Source organism: Leucoraja erinacea, chromosome 24 (assembly GCF_028641065.1).
Source record: "Leucoraja erinacea ecotype New England chromosome 24, Leri_hhj_1, whole genome shotgun sequence".
In the NCBI taxonomy this organism is placed as follows: domain Eukaryota; kingdom Metazoa; phylum Chordata; class Chondrichthyes; order Rajiformes; family Rajidae; genus Leucoraja; species Leucoraja erinaceus.
Genome location: NC_073400.1, coordinates 21781181 through 21805639, shown reverse-complemented (window position 1 = coordinate 21805639; position 24459 = coordinate 21781181). Strand labels below are relative to the sequence as shown.

Sequence of the window (24459 nt, the reverse complement as noted above, 5' to 3'; positions counted from 1 at the left end):
GGTCAGTTGACAGTACTCCGTGTGGTATTACTGACATTTTACAACAGCTACTTTGTGAAGTCCCAACATTTGTACACAATACATTCTCAAAGGTCACACTTCACCACACTGTTTTTGACACCATTTTCAGGGAACCTATACCACAGAAAGGACACAAAGTAACTTTGAAGGTCTAGAACCATCTCTGGAGAGCATGACCGATCTTTGTTGTCCAGAGATGCTCCCTGATCTGCTCAGTTACTCCAGCACTTTGTGTCCTTTTGTGTATTACCCAGCATCTGCAGTTCTTTGTTTTCACCTGTACCCCAGATCTCTGTTCCATAACTCTCTCCAGAGCTCTGCCATTTACGTGCAAGTCCTGACCTGGTTTGACAAACCAAAGTGAAACACCTCAGAGTTAAATTTCATTACAATTCCTTGGCCTACCTTCCTAACTGATCTAGATTCCGTTGTAAACTTAGATAGCCTTCATCACTGTTCTCTATATCACCAATTTGGTATAATCTGCCCAATTTACTAATAATGTTAATTGCATTGTCATCCAAATTGTTCATGTAGATAACAAAATAATAATGGAACCAACACCAATGAATTCTGCGCACTGACTTGGTCACAGGCTTGAGCCTGAAATGTGCAACATCCAGGTTCAGTAACAGCTTCTTCCCACAGCCATCAGACTATTAAACACAACTTCAAACAAACTCTGAACTATAACAGCCTATTGCACTTTATCTGTTATATTTATGTTTATATATATATATGCTATGGTATATGGACATACTGATCTGTTCTGCTTACAATATTCTGTTGTGCTGCAGCAAGCAAGAATTCCATTGTCTTATTTGGACACATGACTTGACTTGACTTCCAAACTGAAAAACAACCCTCTACAACTACCCTCTGTCGCCGCCTCGAAGCCAATTTTGAATCTAGTTGGCTAGCTCGCCTTCGATTCCATGTGCTCTAACCTGCAGACTAGGCTACCATGTGGGACTTTGTCAAAGGCTTTGCTAAAGTCTATTTAGACAACATCCACAGCCCTGCATTCATCAATCCCTTTGATGACCTACTCAAATTTGTGAGACACTATTCCCAATTCACAAAACCATGCTGACTATCCTTAATCAGTCCATACCTATCCAATTGTTGGTAGTTCCTGCCCGTAAAAATTCCCTCAGCAACTTTCTCACAGCTGATTTTGGGCTCACCGATTTGTAGTTCCCTGGCTTGTCCTTGCTACCTTTCTTAAATAACGGTATATTAGCTACTTTCCTGTCATCTGGAACTTCACCTAGGGCTAAAGATGATGCAAATATCTTTGAAAGAGCCTCCACAATATCCTCCCTAGCTACCACAGGGTCTGGGGATGCACTTGGTCAGGTGGGGATTTATTCACTTTAATTTGTTTTAAAACTGCCAATACCGGTCAAGACATGATAACTCTTATGCTTCAATTCCTTAGCTTCCATGATCTTCGCAGTAAAAGATTGATGAGAAGTATTCACAGCACTAGAGAGCCAGGTTCAATTCTGACTTCAAGTACTTTGATTCCATGTGCTCTAACCTGCAGACTAGGCTACCAAGTGGGACTTTGTCAAAGGCTTTGCTAAAGTCCATTTAGCCAACATCCACGGCCCTGCATTCATCTTTGTGCACTTTGCACATTCTCCATATGACTACATGGGTTTCCTCTGGCTGCTCTGATTTCCTCCCACATCCCAAAGACGTATGAGTTTGCAGGTTAATTGGGTGCGGTAAATTGCCTTTGTGTTTAGAGAATGGAAGTGAATGTGGAGTAACATTGAACAGGTGATCGATGATTGTTGTGGACTTGGTTGGCTATTTTCATGTTGTATCTTTTGATCAATTTAATCAATAAAATTTAACATCTATCTCTTGTTGCACTACACAAAGATGCCATGCTGATCTGTAAGGGGACCTATTTTTTCCCTTTTACTCATAATATACCAGTAGAATCCCTTAGGATTTTACTTTACTTTGTCCGCGAGCTCCATCTCGAGTTCTCTTTTTGCCCTTTTGATTGCCTTCTTTAAGTGTACTCGTACACTTCTTATTCTCACAGAGAAATTCGCATGATCCTGACTGCCATTTATCTGATGTATACCTCCAATTTCCTGTCCAGAGCGTCAAAATCTCTCCTCAAACAGAGTTTCCTTTACTTACCAGCTTTGCCCTTCACCCTAACAGGAACATTTCACCCCTGCACTCTTGCTATCTTACTTTTCTGGTGACTTTAAATAAATTACACACCATCCAAGCTCTTTAGATTATCGGTGACCCAGACAAGATTAGAAAAGTTGAAATCTCCCACTAATACTACCCTAATAGTTTTACACCTATCTGCAATCTCCCTGCACATCTGCCCCACCAATTCACGCTGGTAAGTCTATAATACAGTCCCATCAAAGTGACCATTCCCTTCCTGTTTCTAAGTTCTACTGGTAAGCCTCGCCTATGTTTCTAAGTTCTACCATAAAGACCAATAAAGTTTTCTTTGGTAGGCAAACCATTTTACTGCTTGCATTTTCATTAGTTTAGTTTGAGTTCAGACTTACAAAATAGAACTAGCTCTTTGGCCCACCGAGTCCATGTTGACCATTGATCACCCGTTCATACTAGTTTACGTTTTTCTAGTTCTTATTCATTAGTATGTTATAGGGTAGTTTATCAAAATGTAAGTGTGCTACCACTAGTGCATTGTTATGACTACTATTTTTTGAAAGAATTCAGAAAGTTGATTGAGCAAGTTTCTCTCTCTTGAAATCCATGAAAATACTTCAGGGGTGTACTTATTGATTTTAGATGCCATTCTGTTTACTCTTTTGGCAGGAATTTCATGATATTTCTTTCTGCTAATGTTGCTGGAGCATATTCTATTCTTCTTCTAAACTATGGCCATTTTGATAATTAATCCATCAGTAATTTGGCACTCGACCTTTTCTCCAATGTCTTATTGAATGTCTATGGCATTGCCTCTCCCATCTCTTCCCTAGAAGCCTGAAAATCTTCACTTTGGCTTCTTGGTGATGCTCTTGGTGGCTATACCATCATTCGATTGCGAGGCATGTTATCGGAGAGTACTTTAAAAATCTAAAGTTTTTCTATTGACAATTCTTGACAAGAAGCTGCTTAAAGACAGCCTATGCAACAAACCTTTCCCAGTTTAGACAGGGTAAATCTGCCAGAAATACTAGGAGCAGAGGATCCTTGCACATCAGTTACATGCTTCCATTCAAACCTGGTCACTGACAGCAACATGGACAATGGACTTGAATGGAAATACCCATATTGTCACACTGTCTCTGAATAGCAATGTCACTAAAGGAAATCACTTTCATGAGTCACAAACCTGTTTCTCATTATATGCATCTACATTCCATGTATCAATATGAGGATTCATACAATCTGTTGTTTAGAGGCAAACTGACCCTGAATTATACTGATAAGCATATCAAAGATATAATGCAGTAATGGTAAGGAGAGTTGGACTTCTTGGGTGAGTTAAGGGTTAAATCTTTCTCCTCATCTGTTTAACTCTAACTGGCCATAGAAGAAAGATATTCTGAGTTAAATATAAGACAACAGAATACCTGGGCAAATAAATAAATAACCGAGACAACATTGATTATGTGTGACATGTTTAACTTTAGTGATCGGATGTAATAAACAAGCAGACTGATTAATTATTCATACTTTAGATGTGATATTCAGATCAATAATATCAATTAGGTGATTCCAGTTAAAGATTCAATGTGTTCTCTCTAATTGCAGATACTCATTATAATTGTCACATGCAGGATTCTTCTATTTATTTAGGTTTTCCCTAAAATTAATAGCACATTTCCCGAGTGAACTGTGATGGGAATATAGGGAAGGGTGAACAAGACATTGTTATTGTGTGATTACTTAATATTCTGAAACGAATACTAGAAGCTACACCATCAGACACAAAGCAAACCATAAACTAAATGACAGTGAGACGCTAAGAAGGGTGCCACTGGGCTGAGTCCAGTGTCTGAGGCGCTCACACATCACTCCGCATCTTGGTGATGTTCACAAAGTTGGGATTTGATAAAGTGCAATTGTCATTGAGAAGGTTGTGATCAGGGGGATGGCGAGGTCCGCCCATTCCTTCCTGGGTATATTCTGACTTGCAGATGCTTGACGTGCTATTACTTTTCTTCAGATCGGTGATGGATGGAATGGAGGCACAGCTTCTAGTGTGCAGGTACTGGGCCTGCTCCTCATTCTCTGTCTCTCGATGGTAGAAGTAGTTAAAGTTGGAGACTATGACCGGGACAGGGAGGGCGATGGTCAGTACCCCAGCGATGGCACAAAGGGAGCCCACCATCTTGCCCCCAATAGTTATGGGATACATATCTCCATATCCCACTGTTGTCATGGACACCACTGCCCACCAAAAGGCGTTGGGGATGCTGTCAAAGAAGGAGGCAGCCTCATCGGCTTCAGCAAAGTAGACAGCGCTGGAGAAGAGGATGACTCCGATGAAGAGGAAAAAGATGAGGAGCCCCAGCTCCCTCATGCTCGCCTTCAAAGTCTGCCCCAGGATCTGTAGGCCCTTGGAGTGCCTGGATAGCTTGAATATTCTGAAGACTCTGACCAGTCGGATGACCCTTAGGATGGCCAAGGACATGGCCTGCTGTCCTTGCTGCTGCTCATTACCTGCCTGCTGCTGCTGTTGCTGCTGTTGCTCAGCCAATTCAGTGCCCAGGGTGATGAAGTAAGGAGTTATGGCCACAATGTCAATGATGTTCATGATATTTCTAAAGAAGGTGGGCTTGCTGGGAGAAGCAAATAACCTGACCAGGAACTCAAAGGAGAACCAAATGATGCAGAGGGTCTCAACGATGAAGAAGGGATCAGCGAAGGTTGGCGTGTGATAGGGAGTCGTTTCATTGGTGTACTTTGGCCTCCTTCCAGCAGGATTTTCTTTGTCATCTCTAAAGACGGGGAGTGTTTCCAGACAGAAGCTGACAATGGAGATGAGGATGACCATAACAGACATGATGGCAATAACGCGGGCTGGACCTGAACTCTCGGGGTACTCAAAGAGTAGCCACATCTGCCGCTGGAAGTCGTTCTCTGGTAGCGGTCGCTCTTCTTCCTTGATAAAACCTTCATCTTCTCTAAACATATCCATGGCCTCCTCTCCAAGTTCATAGAAACGTATCTCCTCGGCAAAAATGTCCAGCGGCACGTTAATGGGCCTGCGCAGCCGCCCTCCTGACTGGTAGTAATATAGGATGGCATCAAAACTCAGCCGGTTCCTGTCAAAGAAATATTCATTCCTCAGGGGATCAAAGTAGCCCATTCTCTTCTTGGGGTCCCCCAGCAGAGTGTCAGGGAACTGTGCTAAGGTCCTCAGCTGAGTTTCAAATCGAAGACCCGAGATATTGATAACCACCCGCTCACAGCATTCGTGATTTTGCTCGAGACCGTAGAGGTCCTGATTCTGGACAGGGCGAGCAGCTAACTCATCAACATTGTCCCCGTGAGCCACCGTCATCTTGCTGGAGGGAAGCTGCTGACAAGTGTTGAATTAGAAAGTAAAGGGGCTTGTGTATTGTTTGTCTTAAAACCGGAGAGCACGCATACCAGGATATTTTGAATCTCAGGATGGTGGAATACTTAGTTTCATAAAATGGAGTTAGTGGATAGTAAATTTGTGGATTTTACAGTCAATCCATATTTTATATTACTTCTATTGGATTGGGGAGTTTGTGGATTGTAGACTAAATGTTCCCGACTTTTCAAGAAATAGTAGATCTTGGATGTTTGTGCAAATGGATCCTGAAATTAATCCATTCTGCAGCCAATGGATGAAACGGTTATATCCCAGTGAATGGATCCTGGAATTGTGAGATGTTGCTGTTTATGGGATTTAGAGATAAAGATTCTGTGATTAGCAGATCCTTGGTAAGTTATTTTGCTGAATTCTGGTTATTTTAGTGGATCCTGGTTTCTACAACCAACATTTAGTAGATCTTATATAGTTTATGGATATTGGTGTATTCTAGATCACTGGACTCATTCATTGTTCCTCGAGCTTGTTGGTCCTAGAGATTTAGTTTCTGGATTTGGTGGCTCAAGGAGCTTTTTGAATCCTGTAGCTATGAATGTTGGATTTAATGACTAATGAAGTTTGAAGGTAGACAAAAATGCTGGAGAAACTCAGCGGGTGAGGCAGCATCTATGGGGCGAAGAAATAGGCGACGTTTCGGGTCGAGACCCTTCAGACTTCAGAAGTTTGAGGTTACTTGTCGTATGTGGATTGATAGTAGATCCCAGGATTAATTCATTCTAGATTTCATGAATCTAGTGTTAGTGAATTTTGTAGTTTGTAGATCCTGGAGATTGTGGATCCTAGAATTTGTAAATCCTCAGGTTTTTGGGACTTGGCAAATCTGGATCTCAATGGTTCCTGAACATTTCCAGCAGATCCCAGAGTTAATGCCTTCTGTGGATCATGGAGTATGTGAATCTTGAAGTTTGGCAAAACTGGAGTTAGATGGTTTTGTATTCTGGGATTAGTGAATATTGTACTTAGTGGTCATTAGCAATGGTGGACTGTAGAGTTACGAATTTCTGAAGTTCATGGATTCTTGAAACTGGTAAATCCTGTAGTTAGCTTGCCCATGTGGTACAATGAATTTAGGAGATGCGGTTCCTGAATTTCATGAATTCTGAAGGTGGTGACCTGTGAAGATATTGGTTCTTGAAATTAATAAGTCCTGTGCAGTGGATTCTGGAGTTAATCGTCCATGAAATGAATGGGTTTGAAATTGTTGGATACTGAAGTCAGTAGATCCTGAAATGTGCAGTGTAAATATTCCTTTTTGCCTTTCAAACACCTCCTTCCAGATTTATTTTTAATACATTAATGTGTTTCCACAAAAGCAGCAATGTGGAAATCGCCTGTACCGTCGAGATGTCGTGACACAAGATGTTGCGTGGCACTTAGCTGGATGAGTCAGGACAAGTCTCCGGAATAGTGGAACACCAATTTAAAGCAGTAACCTGGACTCATGATCCTTTTGATGTAACCTAAATGAAAACAGTAAAAGAAAAAAAATTATTTACCCCATCAGCCAGGCAGGAAGGATATATATTTATATATCACAGTGAAGAACAGTGGAATTGGCAGAGAGGAAAGGGAAATGCAAGTGAAAGTTGTGGAGAAAAAGATGGGTAACAGGTGGATTGGGAGCAATGTGGAAAATGGAACATAGAAGATAAAAAACACACAACACATAAAAAAACCCACCGGAACAAGCCCTTCAGCCCACAATGTCTGCACTGAACATTATGCCAACCCAAACTCTTATTTGTCTGCACATGATCTATTTCCCCTTATTGCTGCATATACATGTGCCTATTCAAAAGCTACTTAAACACCATTATCATATTTGTCTCCACCACCATCCCTGGCAGTACCTTCCAAGCACCCACTATGGGGGAAAAAAACTTGCCTCATAAATCATCTTTAAATTTTTCTCCTCCCACAGTGCAATGCCTTCTAATAATTGGTATTTTCATTTTGCAGGAAAAAGAGTTCTAACTATCCTTTCTATGCATCTCATAATTGTATATACTCATTTTTTACCCCCTGGACCCTGTCTAACACCCTCATACTTCCAATAATGAAGTGACAGCAGTATTGCATTCAAATTAAACCAATGTTATGCAAAGATTCATCATTAATTTCATGCTTTCACACCTGTCTATGTACAGAATTGCATATGTCTTATAAACTGTTTTCTCTATCTGTCTTACCACTCAGTTTAAAGTATGAAGCAGAGCAGGGACATATAATTGTGGACGACAGGGTGTAGAGTTTTGTTAGGCATGGAAATAAGAGGTTGGGAAGTGCAGTGGACGAGGGAAGGCCACAGAGAGTGGAGATACTTCCTGACAACAGAGAGCAAGAGCACACAGGGAGCACAGGTTTGCACTGGAGACATAAAATGCAGAGGTCATGGAAAATCCATGTTTGAAACAGAGTAAACAGAGCAGTGTGACACAGCAGGTTAAGATAATCCTGCGAGGTCCAGAGGGTGCAAGAGGTGATGGAAAGGTACAGAGATGCAAGGGAGACATTAGTTGTTCAGAAGGTGGCAGAGAGGCACTGAAATCAGAGAGAGGTTCAGAACGTCATAGTGAGCTGGAAGAGTGACAGAGAATTACACAAAGAGAGGCAGTGGGATTCAATAATGTGGAGAGTTGCAGAGAGGGAGGAAGAGGGTCACAGAGAGGGATGTAGAGCGCTACAGGGAAAGAGGGAGGATGTGTGGCAGAGAGAGGGACGGAAATCACCAACCTGAACGACTACCGTCCAGTTTCCTTAACACCAATAACCATGAAGTGCTTTGAAAGGCTGGTCCTCTCACATATCAAATCCAGCATCCCTGCCTCACTGGACTCGCATCAATTTGCATACAGGGCAAATAGATCCACAGAGGATGCCATCTCTCTGGCTCTTCACACTGTCCTGACTCACCTGGAAAGACAGGGCACGTACGTGAGGATGCTTTTCATAGACTACAGCTCTGCCTTCAACACGGTCATCCCCACCAAGCTCAGCACCAAACTCCACCAGCTAGGCCTCAGCTTGTCGATATGCGACTGGATCCTGAATTTCCTGACAGAGCAACTGCAGGCAGTGCGACTGGGCCCGCACCTGTCCTCCACTATCACCCTGAGCACTGGCACACCACGGGGCTGTGTACTGAGCCCCATGCTCTACTCGCTCTTCACACATGACTGTGTTCCTGCATTCGACACCAACACCATTGTCAAGTTTGCAGATGACACAATGGTGATTGGGCTGATCACCAATGGTGATGAAACACACTACAGAGCGGAGACGCAGAACCTGGCGGACTGATAACAACCTGTCCCTAAACACCTCTAAGACAAAAGGAGCTGATTATATTCAGAAGGACACATAATGGGGAATACGCTCCAATCTTTATCAACGGAGACAGTCTAGAGAGAGTGTCCAGCTTTAGGTTTCCGGGCACACACATTTCAGAGGACCTCACATGGTCCACCAACACCGCTGCGCTGGTCAAGATGGCACAGCAACGACTGTTCTTCCTGAGAACACTGAAAAAGAATGGTCTGCCCCAACACCTGCTGACAACCTTCTATCGCTGCACCACAGAGAGTATCCTAACATATGGCATCTCTGTGGTATCTCAGCTGCACGGAGGCGGAGAGGAGAGCTCTTCAGCGGGTCGTCCACATAGCGCAGAAGATAATTGGGACACAGCTACCAGCCTTGGAGGGCATCAACAATACACGGTGCCTCAGGAAGGCCATCAGCATTCACAAAGACTCCTCACACCCTTGCAATAGTCTGTTCGAACTTCTACCATCCAGCAGACGTTACAAGGCGTTCTACGCCTGCAGTTCCAGACTTAGGAACAGCTTCATCCCCAGAACTATAGCTGCTCTGAACCGGCCCTACTGAGTGCCCCCCTCCCCCCCCCGATGAACTGTCTCCCTCGGATGGTCACGTCGCACATCGAGCCGGCACAGACCTAATTGCACTTTATACTGTTTTAACTGTTTTTTTTAAATCATGTTTCTCTGGGTGTCTAAATTGTTAGCTAATTAAGTTATTGCATCGGATGGAAGCTGCATACCAAATCTCGTTGTACCTCTGAGCAATGACAATAGAATATATTATTAATATTGTATTAGAAGGGGGGGGGGCCCGAGAGAGACGAAGATGACAGTCACAGAGAAGGAGGCAGAAGAGAGAGATTCACAGAGAAAGTGGCAGAAGAGTGAGTGCAACAGAGAGGAAGGGAGAGGACAGAGTGTTACATAGAGCGAGGGAAATGATATCAAAAAGAAGCTCTGACAACAGGGGAAGGGGGAAGGAGGAGGACGGAGAACAAGGCATATGGGATTGCCAGTGTGGCGGGCGGTTATAGAGAATGCAGGTTGGGATTGCACAGCGAGAAACTGAGACAGAGGATGGGGTTTGGAGAGCAAAGGATATTAAGGAGGGAACAATGGTGAAAGGGAACTCGGGTGAAACAGTTATTGTGTGGGTGAGGGTCACGTGGGAAGCTAGTCAGAAGGGATGTGGGGGGCAGATAGGGCGCGGGTCCAGAGCGCAGGAACAAAGACGACGCGGGTGGAAATAACATGGGGTACGGAGGTGCAAAAGGTGAGGGAGGCACAGAGTGGCCAGTGGGTAACATACAGACACAGAGAGTGTAATGGGATAGAGGGAGGCACGGGATTGACAGCGTAGCTGGGACATAGGACGAAAGAACATGGAGAGGGCAGTAGGGAGCACAGAGACCAACAAGCAACGGAGAGGACAATAAGGGCATCAGAGACTAGAGGCGGGGAGAAGTGCGGCAGAAACTCAGCGGATATCAGGGGCCACAGGAGACTTCAGGCAGTGGAGAGGCCGATCGGGTGTGCAGAGAGCGACTGGGTGGGCAGTGGTTGCAGAGGGCAATGGTGGACAACAGAGGGCGACAGAGTAGGCACAGAACAGGTGGAGTTGGCAGAGCTGGACAAAGGAGAGAGCAGCTTGGCAGAGGATGGCAGAGTTCAGAGGACAGCCTATGTGTTACAGTATTGCATGCCGTTCTGGTCACCCCATTCCAGGAAGGATGTAGAGGCTTTGGAGTGGATGCAGAAGAGGTTTACCAGAATGCGGCCAGGATTAGGGAGGATTAGCTACATGGAGTGGCTGGACAATATTGGATTGCTTTCTCCAGAACATTGGAGGTTGGAAGAGAGAGAGAGAGAGAGAGGCATGAACAGTGGGGAGAGTGGCAGAGAAGCAAGGGGAGGATACAAAGAAAGAACCGGAAGGACAGAAAGAGGACAAAGAACAGGAGGAATTACAAAGTGTGAGTGTACAGAGAGTGTAGTAATATGGGGGGGGGGGGGGGGGGGGGGGGGGGGGGGGGGGGGGGGGGGGAAGGTGTCAACAGCAGTTGCAGAGAATGAGAAGGAAGGACAGAGATGCACAATGGAATGAGAGGCATGGGTGGGGGAAGGATGACACAGATTCACAGAGAGTGTGAGAGGCACAGAGCGCTGATTGAAAGTGAGGCACTGAAATCAAAAAGGCACAGAGAGTGATAGGCCGACACATGGAATAGAGACCGAGAGAGGCAAAAGGAGCAGAGCATTGGAGGAGTTGCTGAGAGGCTTGGGGCAAGTAGAGTGTGAAAGAGATGCAGGGAAAGCAGAAAGGCAGAGAGCAGGGAGAGTGGCAGAGAGGCGTAGAGGTTAAAGCAAAGAGCAAAGAAGGCAGGCAAAGTCAAGGGCACAGATAAAAAAAGAACGGGGAGGGTGACAGTGAGGAACTGATTGTACTGAGGGGGATGAAAACATGGAGTTTCAGGAAGCGTTGGGGGAGACTGACAATGCAGATGGTGAACGAGAGTTGTTGGGGGAATAGGCAATGCAGAGAGGCAGGGAGGGTGGGAGCAGCAGGGAACACAGAGGGGAAAGCACAGGAATGGGAAATGCGCCAACAAGTGACAACATTTGTGAAGGGGGGGGGGGTGAAAGTAAAGAGTCCAGAGAGGAGTCCAAGAGGAGGAAATTAGCACAGAGCGAGACAGGGATTTGGTTGAGGCACTAGGGTGTAAGTGGGGATAGAGTGCGTAATGGTGTCAAGTTAAGTCGGATTTATTCGTCACGTGCACATAAAGTGCAGTGAAATGAACTTGCCAGCAGTGGTACAATAAAAAAAAAAGAACACACAATACACATTAAAAATTTAACACAAACATCCACCACAGCATTCATGGTGGGGGTTGGGAGTGAGATGATAGGGCCTGGAATGTACTGGGAAGGAAGGAATAGAGAGCATAGAGGGGGTCGGGGATAGTGGGTTGACAGGGAGTTCAACAGGTGACAGAGGACGCATCTCTGTTCGGGCGTGGGAGTACGTGTGGGGTCAACAATGAGTGCCATGAGGTGTCGAAGTGTAGAGTAAGACAGATTATTAAAGGTCGATTGCAGAGAGAGTGATGGCTGGGGATGCGGCTGCAGACAGTGCCTCACTTTAACAAAGAGTTCAAAGTTTGATGGCAGACAGAATATAGAGAGAGTGGGAGAGTCCACAAGAGTACAGAGGGTGACAGAGAGGAACAGAGGGTGTGGAAAGTGATCAAGAGTGAAGGGGAATTATGATAAGGTGAGGATGGACAGAGTGCAATGAGGGGCAGAAAGCCATGGGGCGCGGGGGGCGGGCAGAGAAAGTGAGTGCAAAGTGACAGGGAGACTGACACTATGCAGAGGGTGACCGTGAGGCACATTTAGGAGGGAGAACAAATGAGGCACATGGTGTGTATGGAGATAAACAAAATGGGAGGGGCTACAGAGTGGGTGGAGAAGGAAGGGGGATACACAAAGATCACAGTCGGGGCAGAGAGTCGGTACACACAGAAAGCCTGAGTGGGCAGAGAGTGCGGGGGGAGGGTTTGAGCAAAGGGTTGATAAAAATCACCTTGGGTGACGGAGAATAAGGGGAGGGGCAGAGAGAGAATGGGTCAACGGAGAGCACACAATGGTGGCAGAGAGTGCTCAGGGAGCACAGATAATGCAGAGAGAAAAGAGAAGTATGGTGGGGGAAGGGTGACACAGATTCACAAAGAGTGCGAGAAGCACAGAGAATGCTGATTGAATGTGACCCACCAAGATCAAAGTGATGCAGACAGCGCAGACTGAAAGACAGCCATAGAATTCAGAGAGTGAAGGAGATGCAGAGTGAGGCATGGAGAGTGAAAGAAATGCAGAGTGCAATGAGAGAGCAAGAGAGGCAGAGATCAAAATGAGCAGGGCCGGATTTACGTATAAGCTTCATAAGTTTAAGCCTAGGGCCTTGTGATCTAGGGGGGACTCGACAGAGCCTGATTTACCACTAGGCTGAAGCCTAGGGCCTCAAAATCTAGGGGACCTCCGGCCAAGGCAGGACACCTGCCATTGAACTCTGGGCGGGCCCCCCTCTCTATCTTTCTCTCTCTGTCACTCCCCGTCTCTGCCCGCCACCCGTGTCCGGGTCTCCCGGGTCTCTGCTCGCCACTCGCTCCTCATCCACCGCCATGGCAGGCCGCCTTGCACATGCGCACTGCTACGGCCAGGACATCCTCCCCCTGCACAAGCACACAACCACGGCCAGCACATCATCGGCCATCCTGCACATGCGCACTGTCACTGCAACTGGTCGGCGCTGGGCATTTTCTCCGTCGCTTTGAATTGTGGGAGATCTGGCCGCCATTGCTGTTCGGTTGCTGCCTAGTTCTATTGTATAATATTGTACATATAATATTAAATTGTATTCAACCCAAGACACTGTCCCCCATTGTCTAATATCTAATCTTAAAAATAAGTTTTTATTCCAACAATATTTTATGTTTTATGACTGTCTATATAAGGTGGCTGCATGAGACATTTCTTTATGTCGCAACTTATGTAGAACCGTGTTAAATGCATTTTGAATATATCTGAATGTCCTAAATTCACAGGTTTCCATTTTATTGTCTAGATAGCTACGTGTGAAGAAAACTATTAGGTCTGTAAAATTCTGCCTGACCTGTTGAGTTCCTCCAGCTGCTCGCCTCTCGGTGTTCTTTACCTCACATTTGTCTGGATTCTAGTAGACGCTGCATCATCTAAATATACAGCTGATTTATGTCCCACTGTATCCGTAGACAAAGTATTTTATAGACTATGACTTCACCGATTTTTGTGTCATCTGCAAACTTACTGCTGGTACTAACCACATTCTCATCTAAGTCTTTTATATGTTACAGAAAAATAATGATCCTGGTATCAATTCCAGGGATACGTCAGTTGTTATAGATTTCCAATCAGAAAAACACCCATCAACTACTATTCCCCTGCCTCCTGCCACCAAGCTAATTTCCAGTTTCCCAATGCACATTGCATCGCTTGTGCCTTAATCTTCTGGACTGGCTATGAAGGCCCTTATCAAAAGCCTTACTAAAATTTCTACCGTCATTACATATTTTCTCAGTTACTTTCTCTGAGCCAATGTCCACATTATTCTAATCTCCAGTTGGTTCCATAATGTCCCAGAATCTGTCCATAGTATACTTTTGATCAAAGCTATTTTTGAGATTTGAACCAGTAAAACTTCTCTGATTACTTTTGGTACTTCCAAATTAACACTCTCCCTAACAGTATTGCTGTGATTGGGATTTCTGTAAAACTTACCAATACTTTTTGAACATTATTATTTGTAACCTCCAACAAAACGGATACAACTTTTAATCTGGTTCCATTCCTCAATATTGCTCATATTTTATCCATGATAATCAAGGCTTCCTCTCATCCTTTTCACTTTCTTCTATCATTTTTGAATACCAATTATTCTGAAAAATTTGATTCCAATCTTGGTTTAGTTTAGTTTAGAGATATAGCATGGTAACAGGCCCTTCGGCCCCCCTTGAGTCCGCACTGACCAATGATTCCTGAAAACTAGTTCTATCCTACACTCTGGAATGTAGGAGAAAACTGGAGTACCTGGAGAAACCCACATGGTCACATGCAGAATGTGCAAAATCCATACGCCCATAGTCAGGATTGAACCTGGGTCTCTGGTGTTGTAAGGCAGCAACTCGACCACTGCACGACTGGGTCACCATGCAGGGCTCTCACTTAACTTTTTTTTCTCTGATGCCAGTCGGGCAACCTAGGCAGCTTTTTAGGTTGCCAAATGACAGTTTAGGTGGTCATTTAAGACGGCTTGCATGACGCATGCGATAATATGCTCGGACGAAGTGCGTAGTTACCAGTCTGAATTATGCTCAATGAAGCATTCACATATTATTTCTGCTTCAAATAAAGTTACAACCTCAACATATTCACCAATCAAGACATGATATATGCTACAATGACATGCAGCAAAATTACAATACAGTATCTCAACTCTTTTTACACGTTGCAATGAATGCAATTTCTATTATTTCTATCCCACTTCCAAACAAACATTGATGGGGACGGAGGTAGCTGATGAGATGCTCTTTTTGAGCAAGGGTCTCGACCCGAACCGTCACTCATTCCTTCTCTCCAGAGATGCTGCCTGTCCCACTGAGTTACTCCAGCTTTTTGTGTCTATCTTCTCTTTCTGCCACGTATAGAGGGATTTCATGTTCTCCTGTATTTCGTCTAAAGGCTTTGTATATCATTCTAAATGGCCCCTCTCCACTTTGTGGTCACGAGCCAGCAATGCCCAAGAGTCGGTGGAGGTGTTGCATTTGTTCAAGGAGGTTTAGAGTATATCTTTGAATTTTTTCATTTGTCCATGTGGTAATACTTTCCCGTGGCAGAGCCTGTATTCGCGTCAGAAATCTGGTGAACACAAGCCAGTGATGTGACCTACCAATGGAGCCGATTAAATGTAATTTGTGTCCCGGAGCTGGCAACGTTTGCCAGGGAGAGAACGGGGTTGCTTCCATTAGCCCTCCAGTGAATTTTGTGGATTTTGGAGAGACAGCGTTCATGGCCATTTTCCAACCATTCCAGGTTTAAGAAGCATATAGGTCATGGTAGCCAGTAGACCAAGCATTTTATGCCATGTTCAGAGTTCTTCAAATACTTTTTTCTTCAATCAACAAGACTATGCTCATGTTTCGAACATGGTGGAGTTCATTGTCAATGTCTTCAATGGAAAGTAACTTCCAGACATAATTCCTGCCATGGACTATGGAAGCAAAATCTTACCCTCCCAAAGCCGACCTTCTATTTGCACTGGGCAGGCAGCAATCTAACGGACTTTCCAATCAAGGCCCCAGAGACTACAGCTTCTGATTATATTGTCCTCATACACAAAAACATTTTATTTTAATATCTCTCACTTGAATGGCCTTTGGTACCAAGCCGCTTGCTGTCTTTGTTCTCACTGTTAGAGGCGCCAAGAACTGTTTAACTGATGGGCAATGTCAAAAGCTGAGGTTCCTGTGTTACTGGTTCTACACCCATTACCTGAGTGGAATCACATTCATTCTGCCCATGACCATGAAACTATTCCAATCATATCTGTTCCAACAAATTTGACTACCTCTCAAATCATACTGTCCCATTAGCATCCCCTCTGATGCATTCTGTTGTCTGCAGCTGGTAGAACAGGATGATAAAGGAGGAACACCAAACTCGAGAGTGAATGATCCTGGGATAGAGCATGGAGAACGTGAAGAATTCTTGCAGGAGAGGGAATTGATTCCTCAGATGTGAAGTTTGCTGTGCAAGGAGGGATCTGTGCAAGGTGGGGCCTGTGCATTCCCAACTTTTGAAGAATGGGAGGTGATTTCAATGAAGCCTTAAAAATTACCATGGCCCTGATAGTTTAATGTAGCAATGTTCTTTTTTTGTGGCTGGGGTATCCAAAACCAGGAGTCACATTTTCAATTCCTTTACCTGTGGAGATTTCAGAATTCTCTTCCCAATTGTCTCCTCAGACAATCTACATTAAAGATAGATATTGGAAGATTAAAGGAATCAAAGGATGTGGGGTTAGTGTATAAACGTGCTTCCAGAATGTTGTCATATTTAGATATTCAGCACTTGCAATGTTTTGTTCCAATCTATATCCTTTTCTAGTGCCTTCTTCAAAATTTACTATCCTACCCATCTTTGTACCATCAATAATTTTAGCAAGCATATCTTTGCCTAGTCATTTCCATGTTCTAAATGGAGAGGAATGGAATGCCAGGAAGAGCACAGCCAAAATGTGGAGAGATAAATGGATGCTGATAGAAAGTTGGGTATGTTAAAAGATGGAGATAGATAATTCAGAGAAAAATAGACAGCACGAACGTTGAATGAAGCAGATTCACCAATCTAATTCCTAGATTAGAGGGTTGTCCTGCTCAGAGGCTACATTCTTTGAAGTATGGAAGAATGAGAGGTGATCTTATTCTAACACAGAAGATTCTGAGGATGCTTGGCAGAGTAAATGTTGTGATGTTCTGGTTTACCTACGACTCCAGATCATACCCATGTGGTTACTCTTCAGTGTCCTCAGAAATGATGAAGCAACTGACTCAGTTATATAATCTAAAGAAGGAATAAAAGTGGATGGACTGCATGCCATCAATTTAGGCACCAAATAAGGATGCAACCAAGTAGCTCCCACGCCAGTCAGCAATGCAAATTTGTCTCCATAAACATGTGACATCTGGTATGACATTGGGAGACTCATCGTACAGACAAGTGATACAACAGCTTGACATAGTTTTACTCACAGACACATACCTCACAGATTGTGCCATGTTCTTTCATCATAATCCCTGGATGCGCCCTTTCCTGTTGGCAGACTGAACAGGATGGAGAGAACAGAAGGTCACAGTGGGATGATTGAAGGGCCGATAAATAAGTGAATGAAAGAGCTGGGAGGTGTGAATAAATGAGGATAGAAAATAGTTTGGGAGGATGAAAAACACAACTTAAAGGTTAGAAGAATTTAGAGAAATGTGGTTGAAGGAGAAAATTATAGATATAAGGAAAGCTGGTATAGAGAGGGATGGAGATTTGGAGGTGAAGGGGTGAGGCATGGAGGAAGTTGAAAGTCAGCGAGAGTCAAGATACAAATATGAGTTAAGACACTGAATGCAAAGTTTGCCAATGACACAGCATTGAACCATGGCCTTTGACCACACCAAACGTTATACGAATCCTATTTTCTTCTCCCCATATTCCCATCCTCCCCCCCCCACCCCACATTCTACCACTCACCTACACAATGGGAATAGTTTGCAGGGGACAATTAACCTAAAATGTGCATATCTTTGTGATGTGGGAAAAACCGAATGCCCCAGGGGAAGCCCTTGTGGTCACAGAGAAAATATGCAAACTCGGCACAGACAGCACCCGAGTAAAGGACCTAGTTATCTGTAGTTGTGAGGCAGCAGCTGTGTTACTGTGCCACCTAGAAATGAAGAGGTGGAGACAGTAGGCTATGGGAGAGTTGGGAAGGGGAGGGGAAGGAGGGAGAAAGCAAGGACTACCTGAAATTGGAGAAGTCAATGTTCATACCGCTGGGGTATAAACTGCCCAAGCGAAATATGAGTTGCTGCTCCTCCAGTTTACGGTGGGACTCACTCTGGCCATGGAGAAGGTTCAGGAAAGAAAGGTCGGATTCGGAATGGGAGGGGGAGTTCAAGTGCTGGGCCACCGGGAGATCAGGTTGGTTAGTGCGAACCGAGCGGAGTTGTTGGGCGAAGTGATCGGCAAGTATCACCTAGAGCAGCAGATGCAATAGATTAGGTTGGAGGAGGTGCAGGTGAACCTCTGCCTCACCTGGAAAGACTGCTTGGGTCCTTGCATGGGGTCATGGGGGGAGGTAAAGCAACAAGTGTAGCATTTCCTGCGGTTGCAAGGGAAAGTACCAGGGGAGTGGGTGGTTTAGGTGGGAAGGGACAAATTGACCAGGGAGTTACATAGAAATTAGGTGCAGGAGTAGGCCATTCGGAGGGAGCAGTCTCTGCGGAAAGCCGAATAGGGAGGAGATGAGAAAATGTGGCCAGTGGTGGGATCCCGTTGGATACTGTTTTGTATGTCTCTCTGACCATGGATGGTAATGTATAGAAGGGTCAAGTAATTGAAGGAGAGAATGGGGTATTGCCACCCAATTCATTGCAGTGTTTGTGTATGATGTTGGAAAAGGATATCGTGGATGAGAAAGAGCAAGGTGACAAGTACTGACCTTGGTGTCACCAAAGTTAACGGCCATGTGCCAGAGATGAAGCCATTGGTGATGAATTATTAGTTAAAGTTTGATTGGTCTGAATGGGGCAAGCAAAATGTAGGCATAGGCAAAGGAGGGTTGGGGGGGGAGGGGGGGGGTGTATGATACAATTTCCTTCATTAATGACTGCAAATAGGTGAAACGATGGAGCTATGTCACGTAAAATGTCATCAGTTGCTTTAATCAGGGTCATTTTGTGGCTGTGGCAGGGGATTGGAGAGATTCAGACAGGGAAGATAAGCATGGCTTAGGAGGCAGCAACACATTCCTTCAATTTTTTCAAACAAGTTATTCATGGGATATGGACACCGATGGCAATCCCAGCATTTAAAATCCCATCCTTAATTGCTCCGTAAGGCTTTCAGAGGTCAGGAATGTCAATGACTTTAGTGGGTTTTGAGGCACACAAAGATCAGATTGGGTAAGGATGAAAGACAGTAGGGAAAGCCCATGGGAATATACAAAGTAAAAGAGTTTTGTTGGTAATTCAGCAGTTATATGGTGAATTTAAAATAAGTTTGTGGAAGAAACATCCTAGTTTCAGCCTGCTATTTTTAGCTTATTGGAAGATTTCCGACATTCACTGGAGAAAATACTGCTGTAACAGTGAACTAGCTCTTATGCAACAAGTTCAGTCTCAGGCAATGCCAACTTCTGTGAAAACAATTTGTTCTACAGGCTACAGACCACAACGGGATACAAACCTAGAGTGGAGTGATAACATAGCAACCAACATGGCAACCAGTGGTTATACATTCCAGGCCCTGATGTTCTTCAGAAGCAATAAGGGGAGAAAAGGATGGTCGAAGGTGGGATGCTTTAAGCAACGGCGGAGTCAAGAGGCGTTTTGTTCGGGAAATGCGAAGTTGAGGTTCTTAGTACCGGAAAGCCATCAATGGTATCAAATGGAGCCAAGAATGGAATCAGTGGTTTAAAGTGGATTAGGTAAAAAGGAAGTATTCAATAAGAGTTTTGGAAAGGGCAAAAGGTGAAATAGATACAGATGTTTATTGATTCAGAATGTGAAGAATGGGAAAGAAAGCAGGGGCAAAGGACAACAAATTGATAAGCAATGCAAAGAAGGAGGGAGGACAGGACCTTGAAAATGAAGGATCGATGCCTAGAAGGGAGATATTGAGATACATTTGAGGAGATGGTGAAGTCTGGTGGTTGAAAGAAGAGGGGAATGCTAGAGTCCTGAGGAGGGTTGGGAAAGGGATAGAGGAGAAAATTCCATGGAGGGGTAGAAACGGCATGGAAGTGCAGACACAATTGAGTGTACAGGCACAGAGGGGTGAAGGGGAGAAACAGGGTAGGGAGGTTGGAGGGGAAGGAGCGGGCAGGAGGTTGGAGGACACGAAAGAAGCATGGGAGGAAGAGGTGGCAGGGGAGGTAGAGAATGTAGGAAGGTGGATAGGGAGAGGGAGGGCAGGGAGAGTGGATGGGGAGGGAGGGGATAAACAATGGAGAAGAGGCTTAGGGGCAAAGAGGAAGGGGGGGGGGAGGGGGCAGTAAGGGTGGTGCGATTGAGCCCAAAATGGTGGTGGAGAGAGGTTTAGGACAGGGATACGGATATCTGTTAGAAATTTATAGAAGAATGGTAACAGTGCACGGATGGGAAGATCATGAGGGGAATAGAGGTTGCAGGAAAGTTAAATATATAGATTGTGGTGTTGATGAAAGAGATGGTCAGATTGTGAGGAGCTTGAAGGAGGGAAGTATGGAGAGGAGAATACAGATGGAGTAGAAATGAAGCTAGTAAGGGGATGAAAGTTATTGTGTGTTGAAGTGCATGATGACTGACGAAGAGATGAGAGGAGGGGGCGAGGAAGGAAACCGACTATCAGACAGAATGCAGCCATTCAACAAGCAGTCATCGATCCTCTTCTCACCTGTAATCTAGTTCTGTAAAATGAATGAATAAAGAAGTGTACAGTGCAGGGATGTCACAGCAAGTACAGATAGAGACAAGAGAAAGTAAGAGAATTGGTAAGTGAGCTGTGATGTTGAAAGGGAGGGGGGAGGAGAGAGATAGAGAGCTGGGAGGTGATGAGGAATGCAACAGGGCAAAGATTTTATTACTGAGGTGGAGCTGGGGTGGAATAGACATGGCACTGTTGGTGTGAAATGATGAGAAGGGGTGTAATGAATAGGGTCGAGACAATAAAAAAATGCAATAAGCAAGGAAAGATCAGAACGTGTGTTTAAGAGTAAAAAAAAGAGAGAGAGAGATGGTGGGAAGTCTTGAAGGTAAGGGATAGAGAGAGCAGATAGATTAATGGGGCGTGGTGATAGAAAGCAAGGAAGTTATAAGAGAGAGAATTAGAAAGCATGGAGGTTTGAGAGGAGAGGGGCAAGTGCAGAAGATAAAGGGGAGGTGGGGGGCAGGAAAGATTTAGCTGAGGTGAAGAGGTGATGGTTAGAGAAACTGGAAATTCATAGTTAGGGTTGCAAAACTGGGAAGATACCAGGGAACAGGAAGGTTGAAGAAGAAAGTGATAGAGGGGAGGGTGAAAATAGAAGTGCAGCTCGTCAAGGAGGTTCGGAAATTGATGGAGGTGGTGAAAAGAAGATGAATTGATATGTCGAGAAAACAGAGGGGTACAAGGAAAATGGAGCATAGAGATCTGGGGAGGGTGGAGGAACGGGGGGGGGGGGGGGGGGGGGGGGAGGAGGGAGGGGGGAAGCTAATGCCGAGCCGAGGAGAACGGATAAGGGCAGGTAAGAGGGACCGGAGGGTGGAGGGGGGAGACGGAGGAAGGTAGAGGAGGGATGTAAGGACGGCGGATGAACGTGAAAGGAGGGGGCTGGAGGGATGGAAGGTCACCTCGAGACGAGAGGAATGTGGCGCGGGCCGGGACGGGGGGAGAATGGAGGGGAGACAGGAGGATGGACTGAAGGAGAAATTGAAGATCGGTGGAGGGCAGACGGGAGGAGGCTGAAACGACGTGACTCGGTGAGGGAGGTGGGGACGAGGGCGAAGCGAGCGGGGACAAAAGAACACAGCTGCGAATATGAAGGAGGTGGTGAAAGTGAACGGAAACGATGGGGGCGTGGGGAGAAGGGAGGGGTAGAACGAAGAGAGTGAGAGCACAGTATCGTTCCCCATTCTTCGCCTTTTCTCGACCCAACCTTTTATCACTTTCTCTCCACGCCCGTTCCCCCGCTCCCTCGCCGCTCTCCACACCTCCTCTCTTCCCTCCTTGACGACCTTTCTTGCACCGATCTCCCATTGCTTCCCCTTCCCACTTCCCCGCAGCCCTGTTCAGACCCTCCCCCTCTCGGTCAATACCAGCTGTTGAATAAACGACTGAAGAAAAAGCGAAACACTTGTTTACCTCGGATGGAACAGACAGGCTGACCTTGGGAAGCTGCTGCACTCCTTGCGATTAACGGCACCCCAAAATCCTGGAGCCGGATTCGGGAGTCGGGATCTGGAAAAATATGTTACAAAGATGTCGTTGCCTGGTGGTTCTCCAAGCTCGCCATTCTCGACAGAAGGCAGTATTGGGAATATCGAGCAGATCCCATGTTAGAACCTCGTCCAATCATTCAGCTGCTGCTCGCCCTCACCGGGAGCTGTACAGAGCATCGCGTGTTAACGAGGGGCACAGCCCTTTACCTGCACACACAGCTCCAGCGCTAAGGGCAAATGCCGCTACCGCCCCGCCTTCCAGCCAAGGCTCTCAGACAAACAAGGGAACGTGGAGCGAATAGTCTGTTTCCTCCAGGGACAGCCCATTCTCTGGCATGCTTCCTTTTTGTCTCCCTGTCGCCCATTTATTCACTGTCACGGCCATTCTCCAATTTCAATATATTTCCCCGTTTCCTTTTATTTTATATTTCAGCCCGCACATCTTTGCCTAACTTGTTCTCTCGAAAAGTGGCTCATTCCGCCTGCTGGACCACACCTGCATTGTACAAACCTCGAACATTTTGTTCGCGCCGATGCTACAGTTAACCCTAACAAACTTGCTCAGCACAGATCAGACAGTGCCATTTCCACATAGCTCTTGTGATAAATATACCAAGCAGGAGGAGGCCAATCGGCCCTTCGAGCACGCTCCGCCTTTCACTGAAATCGTGAAATTCATGGCTTCACCACTTTCCCCCCCTCAAACCCCTTGTTTCCTTTGCTATTGAAATGTCTGACAATCTCCAACTTGAACATTTTAAGTAACTCTCGTTCCACAGCTCCCTGGAGAAGAGAATGCCAAAGATTCACCAGGATGAGAAACGTGTGATCCCTTAATCTGCCCCAGATTCTAAAAATGCAAGTTATCCTCAGTATTCACACTGTCCACCCCTTCCAAATTAATCTGTTTCAATAAGATCATATCTTCTATGCGCCAAGGAGTGTAGGCCCAACCTGCACAATCTTCCTTCATACATTAACCCTTCCATTTGGAATTAATTTAGTAATCCTCTGCACTGTTTCGATGCAAGCATTTATGAAGATAGGACAATGCAGTAGGTCAGGTGTGGACTTGTCAGCACCCTATTAGGGGTGCACAATGGCACAGCTAGTAAAGCTGCTGCCTCATAATATTAGCAATTCATATGCAATCCCGACCTCAGGTGCTGTTCTGTGTGGAGTTTGCATGTTCTCTCTCTGACTGTATGGGTTACCCATCAGGTGATCCAGTTTGTAACCACATTGCAAGGACATGCGGAATGGCATGTTAATCGGCAACTCTAGAATTGCCTCTAGTTTGTAGCTGAGTGGTAGAACTAGGTGGTGAAGGGAGGGAGGGAGGGGGATGATTGTCATGGACTCCGTGGTTTGAAGAGCCTGTTTACATGCTGTATGGCTAGGACCATATAGTTGCATCAAAAGATATAGAATCAGGGCCTTTAGCCCTTTAAACCTGCGGTGATTGTCAAACACTGATTTTATACTAATCCTGTAGTAAACCCATTTAAACAAATTCTCCCCATAGCTTGGAGCACAGGAGGCTGAGAGGTAATATTATAGAGCTGTATAAGATCACAAGGAGACTAGATTGGGTGAATGCACAATCTTTTCCCAGGGGAGGGGAATCAAGAACTGAAGGGCATAGGTTTAAGGTGAGAGGGGAAAGATTTCAGGAAACTGAGGGACAACTTTATCATGCAGAGAGTGGCGGGTATATGTAAGGATCTGGCAGAAGAAGTAGTTGAGGCATGTACAATAAGAACATTTAAAAGACATTTAGATGGGTAACATAGAAACATAGAAACATACTAGGTGCAGGAGTAGGAATTCGGCCCTTCGAGGTTTGGAGAACATCCAACTGGTACCTGCCAAACACAGGTAAAAATATAGCCAATGACTAATTTAGAGAGAGCATGGGCCACTCTGTTTTCTTCTCATACTGTTTTAAAGGATTTCCCCCTGATTTCCCCTACCTTAAGCTGTGACCATGTTCCATGCTGGGATCTCCTGCAGCAGAGGTGTTTTTTAAATTCAGTCCCTATTCTTTCTTCTATGGATAGGAAAGGTTTCCCCACAGGTGTAGCCCTGGTACTTACTCTCTCTCAAGAGTCTAGCAACTCCTCTTTTTTTTCTTCCTTACCTTCCCAAAGGGCCAAATTACAATTGAGTAGTAAATCATCTTAAATCTTTTAATTGTGGTCACAGTGAGAAAGTGCAAACTACATAAAGACAGCACCTGAAGTCAGGG

The 24459-nt window shown here is 45.1% G+C and overlaps 1 protein-coding gene and 1 long non-coding RNA gene across 2 annotated transcripts; both read right to left on the bottom strand.

The window, feature by feature from the left end:
- Window positions 1-3333: 3333 nt before the first annotated feature.
- LOC129708767 (potassium voltage-gated channel subfamily A member 2-like) lies at window positions 3334-5755 on the bottom strand. Its single transcript, XM_055654723.1, has one exon. It carries the CDS (start codon window positions 5546-5548, stop codon window positions 4046-4048), a length of 1503 nt encoding a protein of 500 aa, XP_055510698.1. The 5' UTR covers window positions 5549-5755; the 3' UTR covers window positions 3334-4045.
- A 742-nt stretch (window positions 5756-6497) lies between these two features.
- LOC129708768 (uncharacterized) lies at window positions 6498-23471 on the bottom strand. The gene is made up of 3 exons (XR_008725415.1): window positions 22135-23471; window positions 17305-17366; window positions 6498-7086 (listed from the first exon to the last, which is right to left on the bottom strand). It is a non-coding gene; the product is annotated as an uncharacterized LOC129708768 (long non-coding RNA).
- Between the last annotated feature and the right edge of the window lie 988 nt (window positions 23472-24459).